We start from the raw sequence: 25,574 nt of genomic DNA on the forward strand, positions 1-25,574 counted from the left end.
TGTGTGTGTGTGTGTGTGTGTGTGTGTGTGTGTGTGCGTGTGTGTGTGTGTGTGCGTGTCATGTCAGGTCTTGCCCAACACAATGTCAGTGTCCAAATGTTTGAGGAGGATGCACACCTTTCCTCCAAACAACTTCCTAGCATGCGGGGCTCTTTAACACAAATACACTCTCTTAACATAAACACTAACACACACACACACACACACACACACACACACACACACACACACACACACACACACACACCCTTTAAAGTCAGTAGGGGGGCACTTTAAAAGAGCTGGGCCACATGCTGTGTTATCTGGGTCATGAATTCTTACTGGCAGCCATGCAGAGTTCAAGCTAGCCTCATGTTTACTACTAGCACTACACAACTACTACTAACACTACACAACTACTACTAACACTACACAACTACTACTAACACTACACAACTACTACTGACACTACACAACTACTACTAACACTACACAACTACTACTAACACTACACGACAACTACTACTAACACTACACAACTACTACTGACACTACACAACTACTACTAACACTACACAACTAAGACTAACACTACACGACAACTACTACTAACACTACACAACTACTATTAACACTACACGACAACTACTACTAACACTACACAACTACTACTAACACTACACAACTACTACTAACACTACACAACTAAGACTAACACTACACGACAACTACTACTAACACTACACAACTACTATTAACACTACACGACAACTACTACTAACACTACACTACTACTACTAACACTACACAACTACTACTAACACTACACGACAACTACTACTAACACTACACAACTACTACTAACACTACACGACAACTACTACTAACACTACACTACTACTACTAACAGTACACAACTACTACTAACACTACACGACAACTACTACTAACACTACACAACTACTACTAACACTACACGACAACTACTACTAACACTACACTACTACTACTAACACTACACAACTACTACTAACACTACACGACAACTACTACTAACACTACACAACTACTACTAACACTACACGACAACTACTACTAACACTACACTACTACTACTAACACTACACAACTACTACTAACACTACACGACAACTACTACTAACACTACACTACTACTACTAACACTACACAACTACTACTAACACTACACAACTACTACTAACACTACACAACTACTACTACTAACACTACACAACTACTACTAAATAACACACCACTAATAAACTAAACTACTAACCATGTTACTAAAGACAAAACGCCACTAAAGAACTACAAAACATTAGAGTACTAAAAAGAAAAGTGTAGTAAATAAGACAAGTGTAGTAAATAACACAAAAGTACTAAATAACACAAGTGTAGTAAATAAGACAAGTGTAGTAAATAACACAAAAGTACTAAATAACACAAGTGTAGTAAATAAGACAAGTGTAGTAAATAACACAAAAGTACTAAATAACACAAGTGTAGTAAATAAGACAAGTGTAGTAAATAACACAAAAGTACTAAATAATACAATTGTAGTAAATAACGCAAGTGTGGTAACTAAGACAAGTGTAGTAAATAATACAAGTATAGTAAATAAGACAAGTGTAGTAAATAAGTTAAGTGTAGTAAATAAGACAAGTGTAGTAAATAAGTTAAGTGTAGTAAATAATACAAGTGTAGTAAATAAGTTAAGTGTAGTAAATAAGACAAGTGTAGTAAATAAGACAAGTGTAGTAAATAAGACAAGTGTAGTAAATAAGTTAAGTGTAATAAATAAGACAAGTGTAGTAAATAAGACAAGTGTAGTAAATAAGACAAGTGTAGTAAATAAGACAAGTGTAGTAAATAATACAAGTGTAGTAAATAATACAAGTGTAGTAAATAAGACAAGTGTAGTAAATAATACAAGTGTAGTAAATAAGACAAGTGTAGTAAATAAGTTAAGTGTAGTAAATAAGAAAAGTGTAGTAAATAGGTAAGTGTAGTAAATAAGAAAAGTGTAGTAAATAAGACAAGTGTGGTAAATAACACAAGTGTAGTAAATAATACAAGTGTAGTAAATAAGACAAGTGTAGTAAATAAGTTAAGTGTAGTAAATAAGACAAGTGTAGTAAATAAGACAAGTGTAGTAAATAAGACAAGTGTAGTAAATAAGACAAGTGTAATAAATAAGACAAGTGTAGTAAATAAGACAAGTGTAGTAAATAAGACAAGTGTAATAATTAAGACAAGTGTAGTAAATAAGAAAAGTGTAGTAAATAAGACAAGTGTAGTAAATAATACAAGTGTAGTAAATAAGACAAGTGTAGTAAATAAGTTAAGTGTAGTAAATAAGACAAGTGTAGTAAATAAGACAAGTGTAATAAATAAGACAAGTGTAGTAAATAAGTTAAGTGTAGTAAATAATACAAGTGTAGTAAATAAGACAAGTGTAGTAAATAATACAAGTGTAGTAAATAAGACAAGTGTAGTAAATAAGTTAAGTGTAGTAAATAAGAAAAGTGTAGTAAATAGGTAAGTGTAGTAAATAAGAAAAGTGTAGTAAATAAGACAAGTGTGGTAAATAACACAAGTGTAGTAAATAATACAAGTGTAGTAAATAAGACAAGTGTAGTAAATAAGTTAAGTGTAGTAAATAAGACAAGTGTAGTAAATAAGAAAAGTGTAGTAAATAAGACAAGTGTAGTAAATAAGACAAGTGTAATAAATAAGACAAGTGTAGTAAATAAGACAAGTGTAGTAAATAAGACAAGTGTAATAATTAAGACAAGTGTAGTAAATAAGAAAAGTGTAGTAAATAAGACAAGTGTAGTAAATAATACAACTGTAGTAAATAAGACAAGTGTAGTAAATAAGTTAAGTGTAGTAAATAAGACAAGTGTAGTAAATAAGACAAGTGTAATAAATAAGACAAGTGTAGTAAATAAGTTAAGTGTAGTAAATAACACAAGTGTAGTAAATAAGACAAGTGTAGTAAATAACACAAAAGTACTAAATAACACAAGTGTAGTAAATAATACAAGTGTAGTAAATAACGCAAGTGTGGTAACTAAGACAAGTGTAGTAAATAATACAAGTGTAGTAAATAAGACAAGTGTAATAATTAAGACAAGTGTAGTAAATAAGACAAGTGTAGTAAATAAGACAAGTGTAATAAATAAGACAAGTGTAGTAAATAAGTTAAGTGTAGTAAATAATACAAGTGTAGTAAATAAGACAAGTGTAGTAAATAATACAAGTGTAGTAAATAAGACAAGTGTAGTAAATAAGTTAAGTGTAGTAAATAAGAAAAGTGTAGTAAATAGGTAAGTGTAGTAAATAAGAAAAGTGTAGTAAATAAGACAAGTGTGGTAAATAACACAAGTGTAGTAAATAATACAAGTGTAGTAAATAAGACAAGTGTAGTAAATAAGACAAGTGTAGTAAATAAGACAAGTGTAATAAATGAGACAAGTGTAGTAAATAAGACAAGTGTAATAAATAAGACAAGTGTAATAATTAAGACAAGTGTAGTAAATAAGAAAAGTGTAGTAAATAAGACAAGTGTAGTAAATAATACAAGTGTAGTAAATAAGACAAGTGTAGTAAATAAGTTAAGTGTAGTAAATAAGACAAGTGTAGTAAATAAGACAAGTGTAATAAATAAGACAAGTGTAGTAAATAAGTTAAGTGTAGTAAATAACACAAGTGTAGTAAATAAGACAAGTGTAGTAAATAACACAAAAGTACTAAATAACACAAGTGTAGTAAATAATACAAGTGTAGTAAATAACGCAAGTGTGGTAACTAAGACAAGTGTAGTAAATAATACAAGTGTAGTAAATAAGACAAGTGTAGTAAATAAGTTAAGTGTAGTAAATAATACAAGTGTAGTAAATAAGTTACGTGTAGTAAATAAGACAAGTGTAGTAAATAAGACAAGTGTAGTAAATAAGACAAGTGTAGTAAATAAGACAAGTGTAGTAAATAAGTTAAGTGTAGTAAATAAGTTAAGTGTAATAAATAAGACAAGTGTAGTAAATAATACAAGTGTAGTAAATAAGACAAGTGTAGTAAATAAGACAAGTGTAGTAAATAATACAAGTGTAGTAAATAATACAAGTGTAGTAAATAAGAAAAGTGTAGTAAATAGGTAAGTGTAGTAAATAAGAAAAGTGTAGTAAATAAGACAAGTGTGGTAAATAACACAAGTGTAGTAAATAATACAAGTGTAGTAAATAAGACAAGTGTAGTAAATAAGTTAAGTGTAGTAAATAAGACAAGTGTAGTAAATAAGACAAGTGTAGTAAATAAGACAAGTGTAGTAAATAAGAAAAGTGTAGTAAATAAGACAAGTGTAGTAAATAATACAAGTGTAGTAAATAAGACAAGTGTAGTAAATAAGACAAGTGTAGTAAATAAGTTAAGTGTAGTAAATAAGACAAGTGTAGTAAATAAGACAAGTGTAATAAATAAGACAAGTGTAGTAAATAAGACAAGTGTAGTAAATAAGACAAGTGTAATAATTAAGACAAGTGTAGTAAATAAGAAAAGTGTAGTAAATAAGACAAGTGTAGTAAATAAGTTAAGTGCTAACTGTATGTTAGCATAGTACTGTTATTATGCTACCTTTTACCAAGTAAATTTTCAGGTACCGTATTTTTCGGACAATAAATCGCTCCGGAGTATACTGTACGTCTAGTCTCTTACGTGAATGAGCTAAATAATATTATTTGATATTTTACGGTAATGTGCAGCGATGTCCGATAATATCGGGCTGCCGATATTATCGGCCGATAAATGCTTTAAAATGTAATATCGGAAATTATCGGTATCGGTTTCATAATTATCTGTATCGTTTTCTAAAAGTAAAATGTATGACGTTTTAAAACGCCGCTGTGTACACGGACGTAGGGAGAGGTACAGTGTGCCAATAAACCTTAAAGGCATTTCACATAATATCTACCGGCTGTTCTCATCACGAATTAATGCAAGGCATACTTGCTCAACAGCCATACAGGTCACACTGAGGGTGACCGTATAAACAACTTTAACACTGTTACAAATATGCGCCACACTGTGAACCCACACCAAACAAGAATGACAAACACATTCCGGGAGAACATCCGCACCGTAACACAACATAAACACAACAGAACAAATACCCAGAATCCCTTGCAGCACCAACTCTTCCGGGACGCTACAATATAAATATCAATAAAAATAAAAAGCAACAATGAGAATAAAAATAAGAATATATCAAGAGAAACTAGGCAGTAGTGACCATGTTATGAAAAAGTATTGCACTGTTATTGTTTTGAGGCATGTTAAAAAAGATAATGCACTTTGTGACTTCAATAATAAATATGGCAGTGCCATGTTGGCATCTTTTTACCATAACTTGAGTTGATTTATTTTGGAAAACCTTGTTACATTGTTTAATGCATCCAGCGAGGGCATCACAACATAATAAGGCATAATAATGTGTTAATTCCACGATTGCATATATCGGTTGATATCGGTATCGGTAATCAAGAGTTGGACAATATCGGAATATCGGCAAAAAAGCCATTATCGGACATTGATTGATTGATTGAGACTTGTATTAGTAGGTTGCACAGTAAAGTACATATTCCGTACAATTGACCACTAAATGGTAACACCCCAATAAGTTTTTCAACTTGTTTAAGTCGGGGTGATTCATGATACAGATATATGATATCAAATATATACTATCATCATAATACAGTCATCACACAAGATAATCATCAGAGTATATACATTGAATTATTGACATTATTTACATTATTTACAATCCGTGGTGTGGGATATGGAGGGGGGGGGGGGTGTTGTTAGGGTTGGTTGGTATCAACACTTCTGTCATCAACAATCAGCATCAACAATTGCATCATCAGAGAAATGGCCATTGAAACAGTGTAGGACTGACTTGGTAGGATATGTACAGCAAGTAGTGGACATTTGGAAAAACATTTGGTGTTAGTTTAGGGTTGAAGTTGCCTGGAGGTGTACTTTTATTGCGGTTTTGAAGGAGGATAGAGATGCCCTTTTTTTTTATACCATCTCTAGTAATGTGTTAATAATTTCACACATAAGTCACTCCTGAGTATAAGTCGCACCCCCGGCCAAACTATGAAAAAAACTGCGACTTATAGTCCTAAGAATACGGTATATGCTATTGTTAACACAGTACTGTTAGCATGTTAACTTTCTTTTTAGCTCATTTTGCTTATACTTTTTGTTTCTTGACGCTATCTGGCCAGGGTGCTAGCTGTTAGCATTCACTCGCATTTTCTTGTTCTTTGAAAAATGTTTACCGTGTTTTTCGGACTATAAATGGCAGTTTTTTTCATAGTTTGGCCAGGGGTGCGACTTATACTCAGGAGTGACTTATGTGTGAAATGATTAACACATCAGCATAAAACATCAAATAATATTATTGATCTCATTCATGTAAGAGACTAGACGTTAAAGATTTCATGGGATTTAGCGATTAGGAGTGACAGATTGTTTGGTAAACGTATAGCATGTTCTATATGTTATAGTTATTTGAATGACTCTTACCATAATATGTTACGTTAACATAGCAGTTGGTTATTTATGCCTCATATAACGTACACTTATTCAGCCTGTTGTTCACTATTCTTGATTTATTTTAAATTGCCTTTGAAATGTCTATTCTTGGTGTTGGATTTTATTAAATACATTTCCCCAAAAAATGCGACTTATATACTCCAGTGTGACTTATGTTTTTTTCCTTCTTTATTATGCATTTTCGGCCAGTGCGACTTATACTCCGGAGCGACCTATACTCTGAAAAATACGGTATATATTTTATGGTTTTGAATATGAGAACTACCAAAATGGCCCCCGCCTACTTTGATTTTTTTTTGTGTGTGCTAATTTAGCAGGTATAGACCTTATTGTCATATATTTTGGTATTCCACTGATGCTAACTTAGCATAGTACTGTTATTATGCTACCTTTTACCAAGCAAATTTTCAGGTATACACCTCAATGTTAGCCTGCTAGCATTTTAAACACATTTTTGTCAGTAATATATGTTGGTACTTGTCAGAATTTTACCACGCTAACAATAGCATGCTGGCTTTTAAAAAAAAACATTTTTATATATATTTTGGTATTTCATTGATGCTAACTGTAAGTATGCTATTGTTAACACAGTACTGTTAGCATGTTAACTTTCTTTTTAGCTCATTTTGCTTACATTTTTTGTTTCTTGACTTTATTCACTTTTCAGCATTCACTCGCATTTTTTTGTTCTTTGAATTTTTTTGTATATATTTTATGGTTTTGAATATGAGAACTACCAAAATGGCCCCCGCCTACTTTGATTTTTTTGTGTGTGCTAATTTAGCAGGTATAGACCTCATTGTCATATATTTTGGTATTCCACTGATGCTAACTTAGCATAGTACTGTTATTATGCTACCTTTTACCAAGCAAATTTTCAGGTATACACCTCAATGTTAGCATGCTAGCATTTTAAACACATTTTTTTCAGTAATATATGTTGGTACTTGTCAGAATTTTACCACGCCAACAATAGCATGCTGGCTTTTAAAAAAAAACATTTTTATATATATTTTATATTTTGGTATTTCATTGATGCTAACTGTAAGTATGCTATTGTTAACATGGTACTGTTAGCATGTTAACTTTCTTTTTAGTTAATTTTGCTTACATTTTTTGTTTTTTACTTTATTCACTTTTCAGCCTTCACTCGCATTTTTTTGTTCTTTGAATTTTTTGGTATATATTTTATGGTTTTGAATATGAGAACTACCAAAATGGCCCCCGCCTACTTTGTTTTTTTTCGTGTGTGCTAATTTAGCAGGTATATACCTTATCGTCATATATTTTGGTATTCCACTGATGCTAACTTAGCATAGTACTGTTATTATGCTACCTTTTACCCAGCAAATTTTCAGGTATACACCTCAATGTTAGCCTGCTAGCATTTTAAACACATTTTTTTCAGTAATATATGTTGGTACTTGTCAGAATTTTACCACGCTAACAATAGCATGCTGGCTTTTAAAAAAAAACATTTTTATATATATTTTATATTTTGGTATTTCATTGATGCTAACTGTAAGTATGCTATTGTTAACACGGTACTGTTAGCATGTTAACTTTCTTTTTAGCTCATTTTGCTTACATTTTTTGTTTCTTGACTTTATTCACTTTTCAGCATTCACTCGCATTTTTTTGTTCATTGAATTTTTTTGTATATATTTTATGGTTTTGAATATGAGAAGTACCAAAATGGCCCCCGCCTACTTTGTTTTTTTGTGTGTGTGCTAATTTAGCAGGTATAGACCTTATCGTCATATATTTTGGTATTCCACTGATGCTAACTTAGCATAGTACTGTTATTATGCTACCTTTTACCAAGCAAATGTTCAGGTATACACCTCAATGTTAGCCTGCTAGCATTTTAAACACATTTTTGTCAGTAATATATGTTGGTACTTGTCAGAATTTTACCACGCTAACAATAGCATGCTGGCTTTAAAAAAAATTTTTTTTTACATATATTTTGGGATTTCATTGATGTAAGTATGCTATTGTTAACATGGTACTGTTAGCATGTTAACTTTCTTTTTAGCTCATTTTGCTTACATTTTTTGTTTCTTGACTTTATTCACTTTTCAGCATTCACTCGCATGTTTTTGTTATTTGAATTTTTTTGTATATATTTTATGGTTTTGAATATGAGAACTACCAAAATGGCCCCCGCCTACTTTGATTTTTTTGTGTGTGCTAATTTAGCAGGTATAGACCTCATTGTCATATATTTTGGTATTCCACTGATGCTAACTTAGCATAGTACTGTTATTATGCTACCTTTTACCAAGCAAATTTTCAGGTATACACCTCAATGTTAGTCTGCTAGCATTTGAAACACATTTTTGTCAGTAATATATGTTGGTACTTGTCAGAATTTTACCACGCTAACAATAGCATGCTGGCTTTTAAAATTTTTTTTTTTTACATATATTTTATATTTTGGTATTTCATTGATGCTAACTGTAAGTATGCTATTGTTAACATGGTACTGTTAGCATGTTAACTTTCTTTTTAGCTCATTTTGCTTACATTTTTTTTTTTTTTACTTTATTCACTTTTCAGCATTCACTCGCATTTTTTTGTTCTTTGAATTTTTTGGTATATATTTTATGGTTTTGAATATGAGAACTACCAAAATGGCCCCCGCCTACTTTGTTTTTTTTTGTGTGTGTGCTAATTTAGCAGGTACATACCTTATCGTCATATATTTTGGTATTCCACTGATGCTAACTTAGCATAGTACTGTTATTATGCTACCTTTTACCAAGCAAATTTTCAGGTATACACCTCAATGTTAGCCTGCTAGCATTTTAAACACATTTTTGTCAGTAATATATGTTGGTACTTGTCAGAATTTTACTACGGTAACAATAGCATGCTGGCTTTTAAAAAAAAACATTTTTATATATATTTTGGTATTTCATTGATGCTAACTGTAAGTATGCTATTGTTAACACGGTACTGTTAGCATGTTAACTTTCTTTTTAGCTCATTTTGCTTACATTTTTTTTTTTTTTACTTTATTCACTTTTCAGCATTCACTCGCATTTTTTTGTTCTTTGAATTTTTTTGTATATATTTTATGGTTTTGAATATGAGAAGTACCAAAATGGCCCCCGCCTACTTTGATTTGTCAGTCTGTGGCCCTCAGTGGAAAAAAGTTTGGGCACCTCTAGAAGGTTTCCCAGATCCTATGCGAAAAAACGACTATTAATAGCAATACCAGTCCAAATAAAGATGTACTCACGGACGGGCTGGTGTCTGGGGTCCATGCCGCCGCAGGTCTGCTGCAGGCGGCCCACCTTCCTCTGCAGCCCCCGGAGTCTCACGCCGGAGCTCTCCAGGTCCGCTTGGAGCTCCTGGAAGATGGAGCAGGCGTGCTTGGCCAAGTCCGACATTTGACGGAGTGTCCTGGCCAGGCAGACGTTGCTGATGGACGCCAGGTCCTCCAGGACCGGAGTCTCCTGGTCGGGGTTCGAAAGTTGGTGCCGGCACAGCAGCTGCGGCTCCACCAGCCGCTTGGCGAACGGCATGTTGACAAAAAAGAAGAAGAAGAAGGAGAATCTTCTCCTCGGACCCTGCTTCAGTTGTCCGCCATCCTTTCACGGAGGAGGACTGAGGTGCTCCTCAAAGATCATCTCGTGTCGGACTTTCCGCCGAGCGGACTAAAAAAGAAAAAAAGTCTGTTTGAAAAAAAAAGAGGCAGCGGGAAGTTGGGAAAACAAGGGGAGAAAAACAAGGAGCGCATTTTTTTACGGACTGAACTAATAAAAAGTAACCACGGCGATGCCTTCAGGGACACTCGGAAAACAGACGCACAAAGGCGGGTCGTGGCTAAGGTAGCCGCGACCAATTAAAACCGACATAGATAGAAATAGATGGATGGGGATGGTAGTAAAAAATAGAATAAAATAATAACAACAAAACATTATATATATATTTTTTTCCAACAATTTTAAGTAAGTGTTATTGTTAAAGGCCTACTGAAATGATTTGTATTTATTTAAACGGGAATAGCAGATCCATTCTATGTGTCATACTTGATCATTTCGCGATATTGCCATATTTTTGCTGAAAGGATTTAGTAGAGAAAATCGACGATAAAGTTCGCAACTTTTGCTCGCTGATAAAAAAAAGCCTTGCCTGTAGCGGAAGTAGCGTGACGTCACAGGAGCTAGGATTCCTCACAATTCCCCGTTGTTTACAATGGAGCGAGAGAGATTCGGACCGAGAAAGTGATGATTACCCCATTAATTTGAGCGAGGATGAAAGATTCGTGGATGAGGAACGTTACAGTGAAGGACTTGAGAGGCAGTGATGGACGTATCTTTTTTCACTCTGACCGTAACTTAGGTACAAGCTGGCTCATTGGATTCCACACTCTCTCCTTTTTCTATTGTAGATCACAGATTTGTATTTTAAACCACCTGGGATACTATATCCTCTTGAAAATGAGAGTCCAGAACGCGAAATGGACATTCAGTGCCTTTTATCTCCACGACAATACATCGGCGAAATGCTTTAGCTACGAGCTAACGTGATAGCATCGTGCTTAACTGCATATAGAAACAAAATAAATAAACCCCTGACTGGAAGGATAGATAGAAAATCAACAATACTATTAAACCGTGGACATGTAAATACACGGTTAATGCTTTCCAGGCTGGCGAAGGTTAACAATGCTGCGCTAACGACGCCATTGAAGCTAACTTAGCAACCGGACTGCACAGAGCTATGCTAAAAACATTAGCTCTCCACCTACACCAGCCAACCCTCATTTGCTCATCAACACCCGTGCTCACCTGCGTTCCAGCGATCGGCAGAAGGACGAAGGACTTCACCCGATGCGTTTGGCGGCCCGGAGACGTAGGAAGTCAAGGTGAAGTCGGCGGCTAGCGCGGCTAGCGCGGCTAGCGCTCCAACAAAGTCCTCCTGGTTGTGTTGCTGTAGTCCGCTGCTAATACACCGATCCCACCTACAACTGTCTTCTTTGCAGCCTTCATTGTTCATTAAAAAAATTGCAAAAGATGTCCAGAATACTGTGGAATTATGAAATGAAAACAGAGCTTTTTGTATAGGATTCTACGGGGTACCATAACTTCCGTTACTCGGACTTCGTCACGCGCATACGTCATCATACCGCGATGTTTCAGCCGGATATTTCCCGGGAATTTTAAAATGTCACTTTATAAGTTAACCCGGCCGTATTGGCATGTGTTGCAATGTTAAGATTTCATCATTGATATATAAACTATCAGACTGCGTGGTCGGTAGTAGTGGCTTTCAGTAGGCCTTTAATGCTGGAATTAAGACAGTTTGAAAAATACTTTTAGTAAACATTAGGGGTGTGGGAAAAAATCGATTCGAATTCAAATCGCGATTCTCACGTTGTGCGATTCAGAATCGATTCTCATTTTGAAAAAAAAATCGATTTTTAAAATGTATTTATTTATTTTTAAACTAATCAATCCGACAAAACAACACACAGCAATACCATAACAATGCAATCCAATTCCAAAAGCAAACCAGCGACACTCAGAAGTGCAATAAACAGAGCAATTGAGAGGAGACACAAACACCACACAGAACAAAGCAAAAGTAGGGAAACAAAAATGAATATTATCAACAACACTATCAATATTAGTTACAATTTCAACATAGCAGTGATTAAAAATCCCTCATTGACATTATCATTAGACATTTATATAAAAGAACAATAGTGTGACAGTGGCTTACACTTGCACCGCATCTCATGCGTCCAATATTTTCACAAAGATAAAATAAGTCATATTTTGGCTTCATTTAATAGTTAAAACAAATGTACATTATTGCAATCAGTTGATAAAACATTGTCCTTTACAATTATAAAAGCTTTTTACAAAAAACTACTACTCTGCTTGCATGTCAGCAGACTGGGGTAGATCCTGCTGAAATATATGTATTCAATACATAGACAATCCTTTTCAATCGGGAAAATATCCTTTTTGAATCGAGAATCACGTTGAATCGAAAAAAATCGATTTTGAATCGAATCGTGACCCCAAGAATCGATATTGAATCGAATCGTGGGACACCCAAAGATTCACAGCCCTAGTAAACATTAATGTGTGTCTCGAAAAACTAGTATCGTGTACTTGTACTTTTGACATATAGACTGTAACTGTGTAATAGATGTCATGTATCACATACAACTATGTAACATTAGGGAGTGGCACAGGAGGACACACACATTAGCAACACTAGCTTAGCTATATGAGCTACATGCTAACATTACATATTAACATCATGCTAGGTTAGCAACACTAGCATAGCTATGTGAGCTACAAGCTAACATTACATTTTAACATCATGCTAGGTTAGCAATGCTAGCATAGTTATGTGAGCTACATGCTAACATTACATTTTAACATCATGCTAGGTTAGCAACACTAACATAGGTATGTGAGCTACATGCTAACATTACATTTTAACATCATGCTAGGTTCGCAACACTAGCATAGCTATGTGAGCTACAAGCTAACATTACATTTTAACATCATGCTAGGTTCGCAACACTAGCATAGCTATGTGAGCTACATGCTAAAATTACATTTAACATCATGCTAGGTTAGCAACACTAGCATAGCTATGTGAGCTACATGCTAACATTACATTTTAACATCATGCTAGGTTCGCAACACTAGCATAACTATGTGAGCTACATGCTAAAATTACATTTAACATCATGCTAGGTTAGCAACACTAGCATAACTATGTGAGCTACATGCTAAAATTACATTTAACATCATGCTAGGTTAGCAACACTAGCATAGCTATGTGAGCTACATGCTAACATTACATTTCAACATCATGCAAGGTTCACAACACTAGCATAGCTATGTGAGCTACATGCTAACATTACATTTTAACATCATGCTAGGTTCGCAACACTAGCATATCTATGTGAGCTACATGCTAAAATTACATTTAACATCATGCTAGGTTAGCAACACTAGCATAGCTATGTGAGATACATGCAAGGTTAGCAGCACTAACATAGCTATGTAAGCTACAAATGCTAACATTACATATTAACATCATGTTAGGTTAGCAACACTAGCATAGCTATGTGAGCTAAATGCTAACATTACATTTTAACATCATGCTAGGTTAATAACACTAACATAGCTATGTGAGCTACATGCTAACATTACATATTAACATCATGCTAGGTTAGTAACACTAGCATAGCTATGTGAGCTACATGCTAACATTACATTTCAACATCATAGTAGGTTAGCAACACTAGCATAGCTATGTGAGCTACATGCTAACATTACATTTCAACATCATAGTAGGTTAGCAACACTAGCATAGCTATGTGAGCTACATGCTAACATGACATTTGAACATCATGCTAGGTTAGCAACACTAGCATAGCTATGTGAGCTACATGCTAACATTACATTTAAACATCATAGTAGGTTAGCATATTCACTGAAGAACAAAATGATTAAATTTACATGTCGGACTGACTGAAGTTCCATTTTAAGATGTGCAGCAAAGCCTTTTTTTTTTTTTTACAAAAAGGCTGGTTTACTGGTTAAAAGACATAACTAATATACATGTTATTGTTTGAATATTTATCATCAGTGATTTTAATGGTTATTTAGCAGGTGCGGTTTGAAGGAAACACTTAATGACAACTTTTAGCCTCCATGCTAGCATGCTTAGCATGCTTGTTGTGTTGTTAGCCAGATGAAATGTTAGCGTGTTAGCGGCTCAAAGTGGCTAAAAGACAGGAAATGTTAGTTTTGGTGTGCGCTCATGCTGCTCCTCATTCAGATGTGCTGACTGAGCCTTTCTTTCAGGCCGCTAATGCCGCCATAAAGGACTTCCTGTTGGCCACTCGTGTCGCACGGCAGAAGTGCAACCTCGGCAAAGCGGCGGCGGGCACACAAAGGCCGCGCACGCCGGAGACATGCGGACCATGTCGTCACCGCGTGTGGCGGGCTGGGGGGGGGGGGGGGGGCGACACACAAAAGCTGCTAATCTTTGCGGTGATAAAGTCAGCTTTAGCGCCCCAGCACGTGTTAGCACTTTCAAGTTGCACTTGGAAACTAGTACATGGATGAAAGCTTTAAGTTTGCGCAAGAAGTAAACTTAAAGCCACCACAAGTAAAACTTTATATATATATATTTTTTATGTATTTCTTTTTTTAAGTTTTCGCGATACAGGGAGTTAGCAATTTTATCTTCCAGGTGTTATTTGTGCTACCAATCAACTTCCATAAAACATTGACGTCATTATATGGCTTTCTACGGAGCCCCTAAAGCAGGGGTGTCCAAACTTTTTATAAAATTATTAAAAAAAAAATATATATATATAATTTTGTATTTGTATTTTTTTTAGACATGTATCTCGTGCGCACGAGATACATGTCTAAAAAAAAATAAAAAATTATAATTGTCTTTAAAAAAAAATCATTTTATAAAAAGAATATAAAAAATTATTAAAAACAATTTTTTTTTAAAATAATTTTTTAATTTTAATTTTTATAATTTTATAAAAAGTTTCTCTTGCGCACGAGATGCATGTCTAAAAAAATATAAAAAAAATGTAAAAAATTACAAAAATGTTGTTTTCCCCCAATTTCCTGTAGGGGCTCCGTAGCTTTCCAACACACACAATCCATTTTTTTTTTTTAACTTTTGTATAAGTTTATTGTGATGCTAATTTTTGTTAGCCTGTCAAGGGCATCTTCCATTGTACGTTAGCATTAAGCTAGTGGAATTTGAGCCAACCTTCACCCTGCGTAATTATATCACTTTTGTGAGTTTATACCACTCATTGAACATGATTCCTACATGTGTGTACTTCATGTGCACATTAATGTACTTTTTTCATTTTCATTTATTTATTTATTTCAGGCAATGACAAAAACGTACATAATAATATACATTAATATAGTGCATTATTGTCCAGTTTTGCCTGAAAGGGAGTGGGAAGAAGATAACTTATTTAATCCCACCCCCAGTTCTCCATTCAGTGATTATTCACATGAGTTTCACTCTCACTTTGTTCAAGGATTATAATACAGATGTTGTATCATAGTGGCATTACCACAGGTAACAATAATTATTACACTGTAACAATCATTTGTGTCAACAATGTAGGAATAATGAATATACCAACAATGGTAATAGACATCATAGCAATAATGGTAATAGACAACATAGCAATAATGGTAATAGACAACATACCAACAATGGTAATAGACAACATAGCAATAATGGTAATAAACAACATAGCAATAATGGTAAGGAAACATTGAGCACATGTTACACTTTGAGACAGAGTACAGCAGCAGGTCAAATTAAAGACCCTCATCTCTATATTTGAACCAGACCCCATGTTTGTATAATAGTTTAAATCCATTAATAGTTTGGCGTTGCTTGTTTTGAAAGTCCAGTTTGTTCCATAGTTTTACTCCGCATACCGACACACAAAAACGTTTACGAGTGGTTTGAGCTCTCGGCAATAAGAAATATCCAAAGCCTCTCAAGTTATGAGCTTGCACTCGTCTTATAAAAAAACCGTTGTAGATTAGGTGGCAATCATTTGTTAAAAGCTTTATATGAGATTATTAATGTATTATATTTAACAAGGTCATCAAATTTGAGCAACTTTGATTGCATTAACAGATTATGAGTATGTTCTAAATAACCAACGTTGTGAATGATCCGCACTGCTCTTTTCTGTAATATGATCAGAGGATGAATTGTGTTGTGGTAAGTATTCCCCCATACTTCAACACAGTATGTAAGGTATGGCAGTACCAAGGTGCAGTATAGAGTACGGAGTGCATTTTCATTGAGGTATAGTTTTGCTTTGTTTATAATTGAGAGGCTTTTGGGGATTTTTGTTTTAATGTGTCTGACATGAGGTTTCCATGATAGTTTACTATCAATTATTACTCCCAAAAATGTATTCTCATTTACGATTTCAATTTGGGTACCATCAATACTTATTTTCTGTTCAGACGTTATGTTGCGATTTCCAAACATTACTATCTTAGTTTTATTTATATTCAAGGATACTTTATTTGTGTCCATCCATTTTTTTTACTATGTTTAGTTCTGTGTTTACTGTATTTATGAGCTCATTATAGTCATCACTACTGTAGAATATATTTGTGTCGTCTGCAAAAAGTATAAATTTCAGTATTTTGGATGTATTAAACCAGGGGTCACCAACGCGGTGCCCGCGGGCACCAGGTAGCCCGTAAGGACCAGATGAGTAGCCCGCTGGCCTGTTCTAAAAAAAGCTCAAATAGCAGCCTCTATTTTTTAAATTTTATTTATTTACAAGCAAACTGGTCTCGCTTTGCCCGACATTTTTAATTCTAAGAGAGACAAAACTCAAATAGAATTTGAAAATCCAAGAAAATATTTTAAAGACTTGGTCTTCACTTGTTTAAATAAATTCATTATTTTTTTTACTTTGCTTCTTATAACTTTCAGAAAGACAATTTTAGAGAAAAAATACAACCTTAAAAATGATTTTAGGATTTTTAAACACATATACCTTTTTACCTTTTAAATTCCTTCCTCTTCTTTCCCGACAATGTAAATCAATGTTCAAGTAACTTTTTTTTTTTATTATTGTAAAGAATAATAAATACATTTTAATTTAATATCATCATTTTAGCTTCTGTTTTTTCGACGAAGAATATTTGTGAAATATTTCTTCAAACTTATTATGATTAAAATTCCAAAAAATTATTCTGGCAAATCTAGAAAATCTGTAGAATCAAATTTAAATCTTATTTCAAAGTCTTTTGAATTTCTTTAAAAAAAAAAAAATTCTGGAAAATCTACAAGAAATAATGATTTGCCTAGCTTGGTCCAATTTGTTATATATTCTAACAAAGTGTAGATTGGATTTTAACCTATTTAAAACATGTCATGAAAATTCTAAAATTAATCTTAATCAGGAAAAAATACTAATGATCTTCAGTAAATTATTTTTTTAATTTTTTCAAAAAGATTCGAATTAGCTAGTTTTTTTCTTCTTCTTTTTCGGTTGAATTTTAAAGAGTCGAAATTGAAGATAAACTATGTTTCAAAATGTAATTGTCATTTTTTTCCCCGTGTTTTCTCCTCTTTTAAACCGTTCAATTAAGTGTAAATATCATGAATTATTGATAATAACATAGAGTTAAAGGTAAATTGAGCAAATTGGCTATTTCTGGCAATTTATTTAAGTGTGTGTCAAACTGGTAGCCCTTCGCATTAATCACTACCCAAGAAGTAGCTCTTGCTTTCAAAAAGGTTGCTGACCCCTGTATTAAACATATCATTAATATATACATTCAACAGTTTTGGCCCCAACACGGACCCTTGGGGGACACCACAAGCAATACCAAGAGTATCAGATAGAAATTGACCCATTTTAACAAACTGTATCATCCCTGTTAAATAACTTTTTAACCAGTCACCAGCCAGCCCCCTAATTCCATATCTTCCCATTTGATCTAGTAGAATTGAATGATTAATGGTATCAAAGGCTTTTTTTAGGTCAATAAAAATACCAACGGCATATCTTTTATGCTCCAGTGCATTAGTCATTTCCTCAATAGCTTCAGTTATCGCCATTGAAGTTGTTCTTTTGGACCTAAAGCCATACTGACCGTCATTGATTATATGATGCTTCTCAAGAAAGGATTCAAGTCGAGAGTTAAATAGTTTCTCTAAGATTTTTGAGAAGTGAGGCAAAAGAGAGATTGGTGTGTAATTGGTGAAAGCGTGTTTGCTGTCACTTTTGAAGAGCGGAGTTACTTTAGCCATTTTCATTTGACTTGGAAAGCAGCCAGTCTGGAATGATAAATTACATATATAACTTAATGGTTTTACAATATTCAGGATAACCTTTTGAACCAATATCATGTTGATATAACTTTCCTTGCATGTTAGCATAGTACTGCGAACATGCTAGTTTATGTGCTAATATTATAGGTCAATATTTTGTTACTTGACAAATGATACCTGTTAGCATGCTAACATTAATATGCGAGCTTGTTTGTGCTAATTTTGTAGGTATTCACCTCAGTCATATTTTGGTACTTGACACATGCTCATGTTAACAGGCTAGCATTTTAAACAAACATTTTTGGGTATACACCTCTCAGTAGTTGTTACAGTTAGCATTTTGGCAAGCATGCTAGATTTTTAAAATGTAATTTAGCAGGTCTAGACCTCGTTGTCATTTATTTCAGTATTTTACTGATGCTAACTGAAAACTTGCTATTGTTATCATGCTAGCCTTTTTAAAGCTAATTTTCAGTACACACCTCTGTCATATTTTGGTACTTGCTAATGTTAGCCTGCTAGCATTTTGAACACAACTTTCGGTACATACCTCAGGGTGATATATTTATCTTCCATAAAAATGTACGTCCTTATTATGGCTTTTGAAATTATTATAATTTTTTATTTTTTTTTACTTTTTTGAAGTTTATTGTGACGCTAATTTTTGTTTTTTATATATATATATACATATATATATATATAAAAATTAGGGCTGCAACAACTAATCGATTAAATCGATTATAAAAATAGTTGGCGATTAATTTAGTCATCAATTCGTTGGATCTATGCTATGCGCATAGGCTACTTTAAAAAAAATAAAACAATTTTTATAAGCCTTTATTTATAAACTGCAACATTTACAAACAGCTGAGAAACAATAATCAAATTAAGTATGGTGCCAGTATACTGTTTTTCCCCCCAATAAAATACTGGAAAGGATAGAAATGTAGTTTGTCTCTTTTATCCGATTATTAATCGATTAATCGAAGTAGTAATCGACAGATTAATCGATTATCAAATTAGTTGTTAGTTGCAGCCCTAATATAAATATACATATATATATATATAGCATTCTATTTTAGTTACTTTATTGAGTTTACAACCCCCTGACGCTGTTTTGTACTGTTTTTGTACTTATTTTGATTATTATTATTTCTCAATTGTTTGTCAATGTTGCAATTTATTAATAAAGGTTTATAAAATTTAAAAAAACACAAAATACAGCTACATGAAGTTAAAATGGGTGAGTATTTTTAAAAGTATTTAATAAATAAAACAGAGACCTCCTAACTTGTTTAATAAGTGTGAGAATACTTAATTTAATTAGGTGACATGACGTCAGCACTTTCTGGCTGTTTGGTGACAACATAAACCTCAACAATTGACTAAAAACTAAATAAATAAAAAGCGATCTTTTTGTATGTCTCTGATGATCCTAATAACCCCAAGTGTCGTTTAAACGCAATAAAACGTCAACAAAATCGAAAAAGCAGTGGAAAGTTCGACTTATCTGTTAGATCCGTGGCTTTAAAGTGAATGAGCGCTAGCTTGTTTAGCATGTAGCATCGTCTTCTTCGAACACGGCTAAACGGGCGGAAATGAGCACCGTCGCCCCCTGGCGTACGGAGGCGCACTGCATGTGGCCACCAGTCACGTTAGAGCAGGGGTTTTTCAACCTTTTCTGAGCAGAGGCGCATTTTTTTTTTATTGTAAAAATGTTGGAGGCACACAACCAGCAGAAAAAATTAAACAATTTAACTCAGTTGACAGTAAAAAGTCGTTGTTGCAATTGTTGGATATGACGTTAAAGCATAACCAAGCATGCATCACTCTTGTTTTTAAACTCACTGCTTGCCTATCTGTTTGATTCAGTGCTTTCATGCTTTTATTTCTAAATGTATCTATGTTTCTGTTTTATCTAGTGTTTGTCATGTTTTTATTTCTATTCAAATTAACTTCAAATCAGACTCATTTAGTACATAATAAAGTACTGAGTGTAGAAAGTGACAAGGAAACAAACAAACATCTTCAATGATTACTTTCAAACTAGTAAAAAGTACATTTATAACAACATCTGTGTCAGTAGCAATGTGCACCTGAACGCACCACGGTCAAGGAACAGAAGGGTGTGATGCGTTCAAAGACGTCCGAGGATATTTCAGGTCAGAATACCAGCCTCAGTGAGGGGCCAAAGTGAGGTTCTTTAACATCGACTTCTCTTTTAAACACGCCGACAAGTTCTAGAATTCAACTTTATTGAGTTTGGATTTCATCTCCAAATAGAATTCCACTTTTGTGTGTTGGACACGCAACATTTTCTTTGTGAACGAGACAATCCGTTCATCGACCATCGAGAGGAGAAGACGGTAAGAATGCAGCACCTGGTCTTTGCAGAGCATTTTTAGCATCTTAGCATGTTAGCATACCATGCTGGAATCTTTTATTTTTACATATGAAAATATGCACCCTGATATTATTAATAATAATAATAATAATAATAATGAAAAGATTACATAATACCTGTATAAAGTTGCCCCCCCCCCAACATTTTGTTTGTCAACACAATATTTTTTTCATGGCAAAAACACCAAATGTGCAATATTTACCCCCCCAAAAAATATTATCTGGTATTATTTTTCATGCCCTTTTAGTCATCGATTGAAAAGGTAATATTTTTTTAATGGCAAAAACACAAAATGTGCAATATTTACCCCCCCAAAAAATATTATTTGGTATTATTTTTCATGCCCTTTTAGTCATCGATTGAAAAGGTAATATTTTTTTAATGGCAAAAACACAAAATGTGCAATATTTACCCCCCAAAAAATATTTCAAAGTGTAATATTTTGATGTGAAGTAATTGGAGCCTGAAAAGGGTCAATAGTTCATAATAACACTGATTTTGATTCATTATTATTTTTTGGACAATGACTGTTCAAAAAAAAAAAAATCCCACTACAGTTCTCAGGGATCCAAAAGGGTCCCACTGATAAATGTTAATAAGTCATATTTACACAGAAGTCTCCAGATCAACTTCAGATCTGTCGATTATAAGTTTTTATTATTATATTATTATTATAAAAAATTTGTGCTGAATTAAAAATAAAAAATAAATTGTTATATTTTATTATTCATAATTTATCCATTCAACGTTAATAAAATAAAAAAAATACGGTCTCCATGATGGATTTTTTAAATTTATTTTGTGGGACAAAAATAAATAAATTAAAATGTGAAATTGTTCATTATTTTATTAATAAAAAAATAATAAAATAATTGTTCATTTTAGTTAAAATTCCATGACCACAAATATTCCATGTCACCATTTTTTATGTCTTTTTTTAATATGATTATAATATAAATAAAATATTTATTTAATCTACAAACCCCAAAAGCAGTGAAGTTGTCACGTTGTGTAAATGCTAAATAAAAAGAGAATACAACAAATCCTTTTCAACTTATATTCAATTGAATAGACTGCAAAGACAACATATTTCATGTTCACACTGAGAAACTTCTTTTTTTTTGTAAATAATAATTAACTTAGAATTTAATGGCAGCAACACATTGCAAAAAAAGGCCTTTTCACCACTGTGTTACATGGCCTTTCCTTTTAACAACACTCAGTAAAGGTTTGGGAACTGAGGAGACACATTTTTGAAGTGGAATTCTTTCCCATTCTTGCTTGATGTACAGCTTAAGTTGTTCAACAGTCTCCCTTCTCATATTTTAGCCTTCACACATTTTCAATGGGAGACAGGTCTGGACTACAGGCAGGCCAGTCTAGTACCCGCACTCGTGGCTTGGCATTGTCTTGCTGAAATAAGCAGGGGCGTCCATGATAACGTTGCTTGGATGGCAACATATGTTGCTCCAAAACCTGTATGTACCTTTCAGCATTAATGGTGCCTTCACAGATGTGTAAGTTACCCATGTCTTGGCCACTAATACACCCCCATACCATCACACATGCTGCCTTTTACACTTTGACCTTAGAACAATCCGGATGGTTCTTTTCCTCTTTGGTCCGGAGAGTACAATGTCCACACTTTCCAAAGTGGACTCGTCAGACCACAGAACACTTTTACGCTTTGCATCAGTCCATCTTAGATGAGCTCGGGCCCAGCGAAGCTTGGCGGCGTTTCCGGGTGTTGTTGATAAATGGCTTTGGCTTTGCATAGTAGAGTTTTAACTTGCACTTGCAGATGTAGCGACCAACTGTAGTTACTGACAGTGGGTTTCTGAAGTGTTCCCGAGCCCATGTGGTGATATCCTTTACACACCGATGTGGCTTTTTGATGCAGTACCGCCTGAGGGATCCAAGGTGCGTAATATCATGGCTTCCGTGCAGTGATTTCTCCAGATTCTCTGAAGCTTTTGATGATATTACGGAGTGTAGATGGTGAAATCCCTAAATTCCTTGCAATAGCTTGGTTGAGAAATGTCGTTCTTCAACAATTTGCTCAGGCATTTGTTGACAAAGTGGTGACCCTCGGAGGTCACAGGACGCAGGAGGTCCAGCTGGGTCTCCAAGGCGACCCTGTGGCGATGGACCACCTGCAGCCAGCGAGAGATCACGTGACCCGGGATCTTCTTCAAGCGGACAGTTGGGAATGCCGCCGGCCAGCTCGGATTCCGAGCGTCTAAAAAAAGCCACGCCGGAAATTCCGCCGGAGCTTCAAAAGCATGAAAATAATGCGGAGACACTTGGTGACCACCACACTTTGCATGTTGGTAGTTGCCGAGTTTTTTGCGGAACGTTCCAAGGAGTGTTAACTCTTTCACTGCTGGGTGGTTTGCAAGAAGAATGAAAATTTGTTCCTATTAATAAGAATAAGACTGATACTATTATTAATAACCTCCTACTGTACACCTGCTGCCTCGCAGCCAACAAACACCCGGGAATATCTGACTCAAGTTTGGATCGCAGGCCAGCTGGAAATGTGAAATATTCCAAAATGTGAAAATGTCCTGAAATGTTCAACTATTTTAAAAATGGGAAAACTATTTAAAATATGAAATAGTTTTATAATGTGGAAATAACTTCAAATGTGATATTATTTTATAAGATGAACACATTTTAAAAGGTTTAAATATCCTAAAATGTGAGAATATCCTGAAATGTTCAACTATTTTAAAATGGGAAAACTATTTAAAATATGAAATTGTTTTATAATGTTGAAATAGCTTCAAATGTGATATTATTTTATAAGATGAACACATTTTAAAATGTTTAAATATCTTAAAATGTGATAATATTTTATAAGATAAAAACATTTAAAAATGTTTAAATATCTTAAAATGTGAAAATATCCTGAAATGTTCAACTATTACAAAATGGGAAAACTATTTAAAATATGAAATTGTTTTATAATGTGAACATAGCTTCAAATGTGATGTTATTTTATAAGATGAAAACATTTTAAAAGGTTTAAATATTTTAAAATGTGAAAATATCCTGAAATGTTCAACTATTTTAAAATGGGAAAACTATTTAAAATATGAAATTGTTCTATAATGTGAAAATAGCTTCAAATGTGATATTATTTTATGAGATGAAAACATTTTAAAATGTTTAAATATCTTAAAATGTGATATTATTTTATAAGATAAAAACATTTAAAAATGTTTAAATATCTTAAAATGTGAAAATATCCTGAAATGTTCAACTATTTTAAAATGGTAAAACTATTTAAAATATGAAATTGTTTTATAATGTGAACATAGCTTCAAATGTGATGTTATTTTATAAGATGAAAACATTTTAAAAGGTTTAAATATTTTAAAATGTGAAAATATCCTGAAATGTTCAACTATTTTAAAATGGGAAAACTATTTAAAATATGAAATTGTTTTATAATGTTGAAATAGCTTCAAATGTGATATTATTTTATAAGATGAACACATTTTAAAATGTTTAAATATCTTAAAATGTGATATTTTGTGAGATGAAAACATTTTAAAAGGTTTAAATATCTTAAAATGTGAGAATATCCTGAAATGTTCAACTATTTTAAAATGGGAAAACTATTTAAAATATGAAATTGTTTTATAATGTGGAAATAGCTTCAAATGTGATATTATTTTATAAGATGAACACATTTTAAAATGTTTAAATATCCTAAAATGTGAGAATATCCTGAAATGTTCAACTATTTTAAAATGGGAAAACTATTTATCCATCCATTTGCTACCGCTTGTCCCTTTTTAAATATTAAATTGTTTTATGATGTGGAAATAGCTTCAAATGTGATATTATTTTATAAGATGAAAACATTTTAAAATGTTTAAATATCTTCAAATGTGAAAATATCCTGACATGTTCAACTATTTTAAAATGGGAAAACTATTTAAAATATGAAATGGTTTCATGATGTGGAAATAGCTTCAAATGTGATATTATTTTATGAGATGAAAACATTTTAAAATGTGATATTATTTTATAAGATAAAAACATTTTAAAATGTTTAAATATCTTAAAATGTAAAAATATCCGGAAATATTAAACTATTTTAAAATGGGAAAACTATTTAAAATATGAAATTGTTTTATGATGTGGGAATAGCTTCAAATGTGATATTATTTTATGAGATGAAAACATTTTAAAATGTTTAAATATCTTAAAATGTGATATTATTTTATAAGATAAAAACATTTAAAACAGTTTAAATATCTTAAAATGTGAAAATATCCTGTAATGTTCAACTATTACAAAATGGGAAAACTATTTAAAATATGAAATTGTTTTATAATGTGAACATAGCTTTAAATGTGATATTATTTTATAAGATGAACACATTTTAAAAGGTTTAAATATCTTAAAATGTGAAAATATCCTGAAATGTTAAACCAATTTAAAATATGAAATTGTTTTATAATGTGAAAATAACTTCAAATGTGATATAATTTTATAAGCTGAAAACATTTTAAAATGTTTAAATATCTTAAAATGTGAAAATATCCTGAAATGTTCAACTATTTTAAAATGGGAAAACTATTTAAAATATGAAATTGTTTTATAATGTGAAAATAGCTTCAAATGTGATATTATTTTATAAGATGAAAACATTTAAAAATGTGTAAATATCTTAAAATGTGATATTATTTTA

General features: G+C 32.9%; 1 protein-coding gene across 5 annotated transcripts in view; it reads right to left on the bottom strand.

Annotated features, from left to right (window-relative positions):
* Positions 1 to 25,574, bottom strand: part of LOC133644358 (actin remodeling regulator NHS-like) — a 172,220-nt gene that overhangs the window by 108,826 nt on the left and 37,820 nt on the right. For 4 of the 5 annotated variants that reach the window (XM_062038771.1, XM_062038773.1, XM_062038769.1 and 1 more), the window contains one exon: positions 9,863 to 10,280. In XM_062038771.1, coding sequence (XP_061894755.1) covers positions 9,863 to 10,148 — 286 coding nt within the window. In that variant the 5' untranslated portion in view covers positions 10,149 to 10,280. Of the gene's footprint in view, positions 1 to 9,862; positions 10,281 to 11,417; positions 11,433 to 25,574 lie in introns of those variants that run through there. The other variant, XM_062038772.1, reaches the window with a different exon arrangement.

Source organism: Entelurus aequoreus, linkage group LG27, assembly GCF_033978785.1.
Source record: "Entelurus aequoreus isolate RoL-2023_Sb linkage group LG27, RoL_Eaeq_v1.1, whole genome shotgun sequence".
Classification (NCBI taxonomy): Eukaryota; Metazoa; Chordata; class Actinopteri; order Syngnathiformes; family Syngnathidae; genus Entelurus; species Entelurus aequoreus.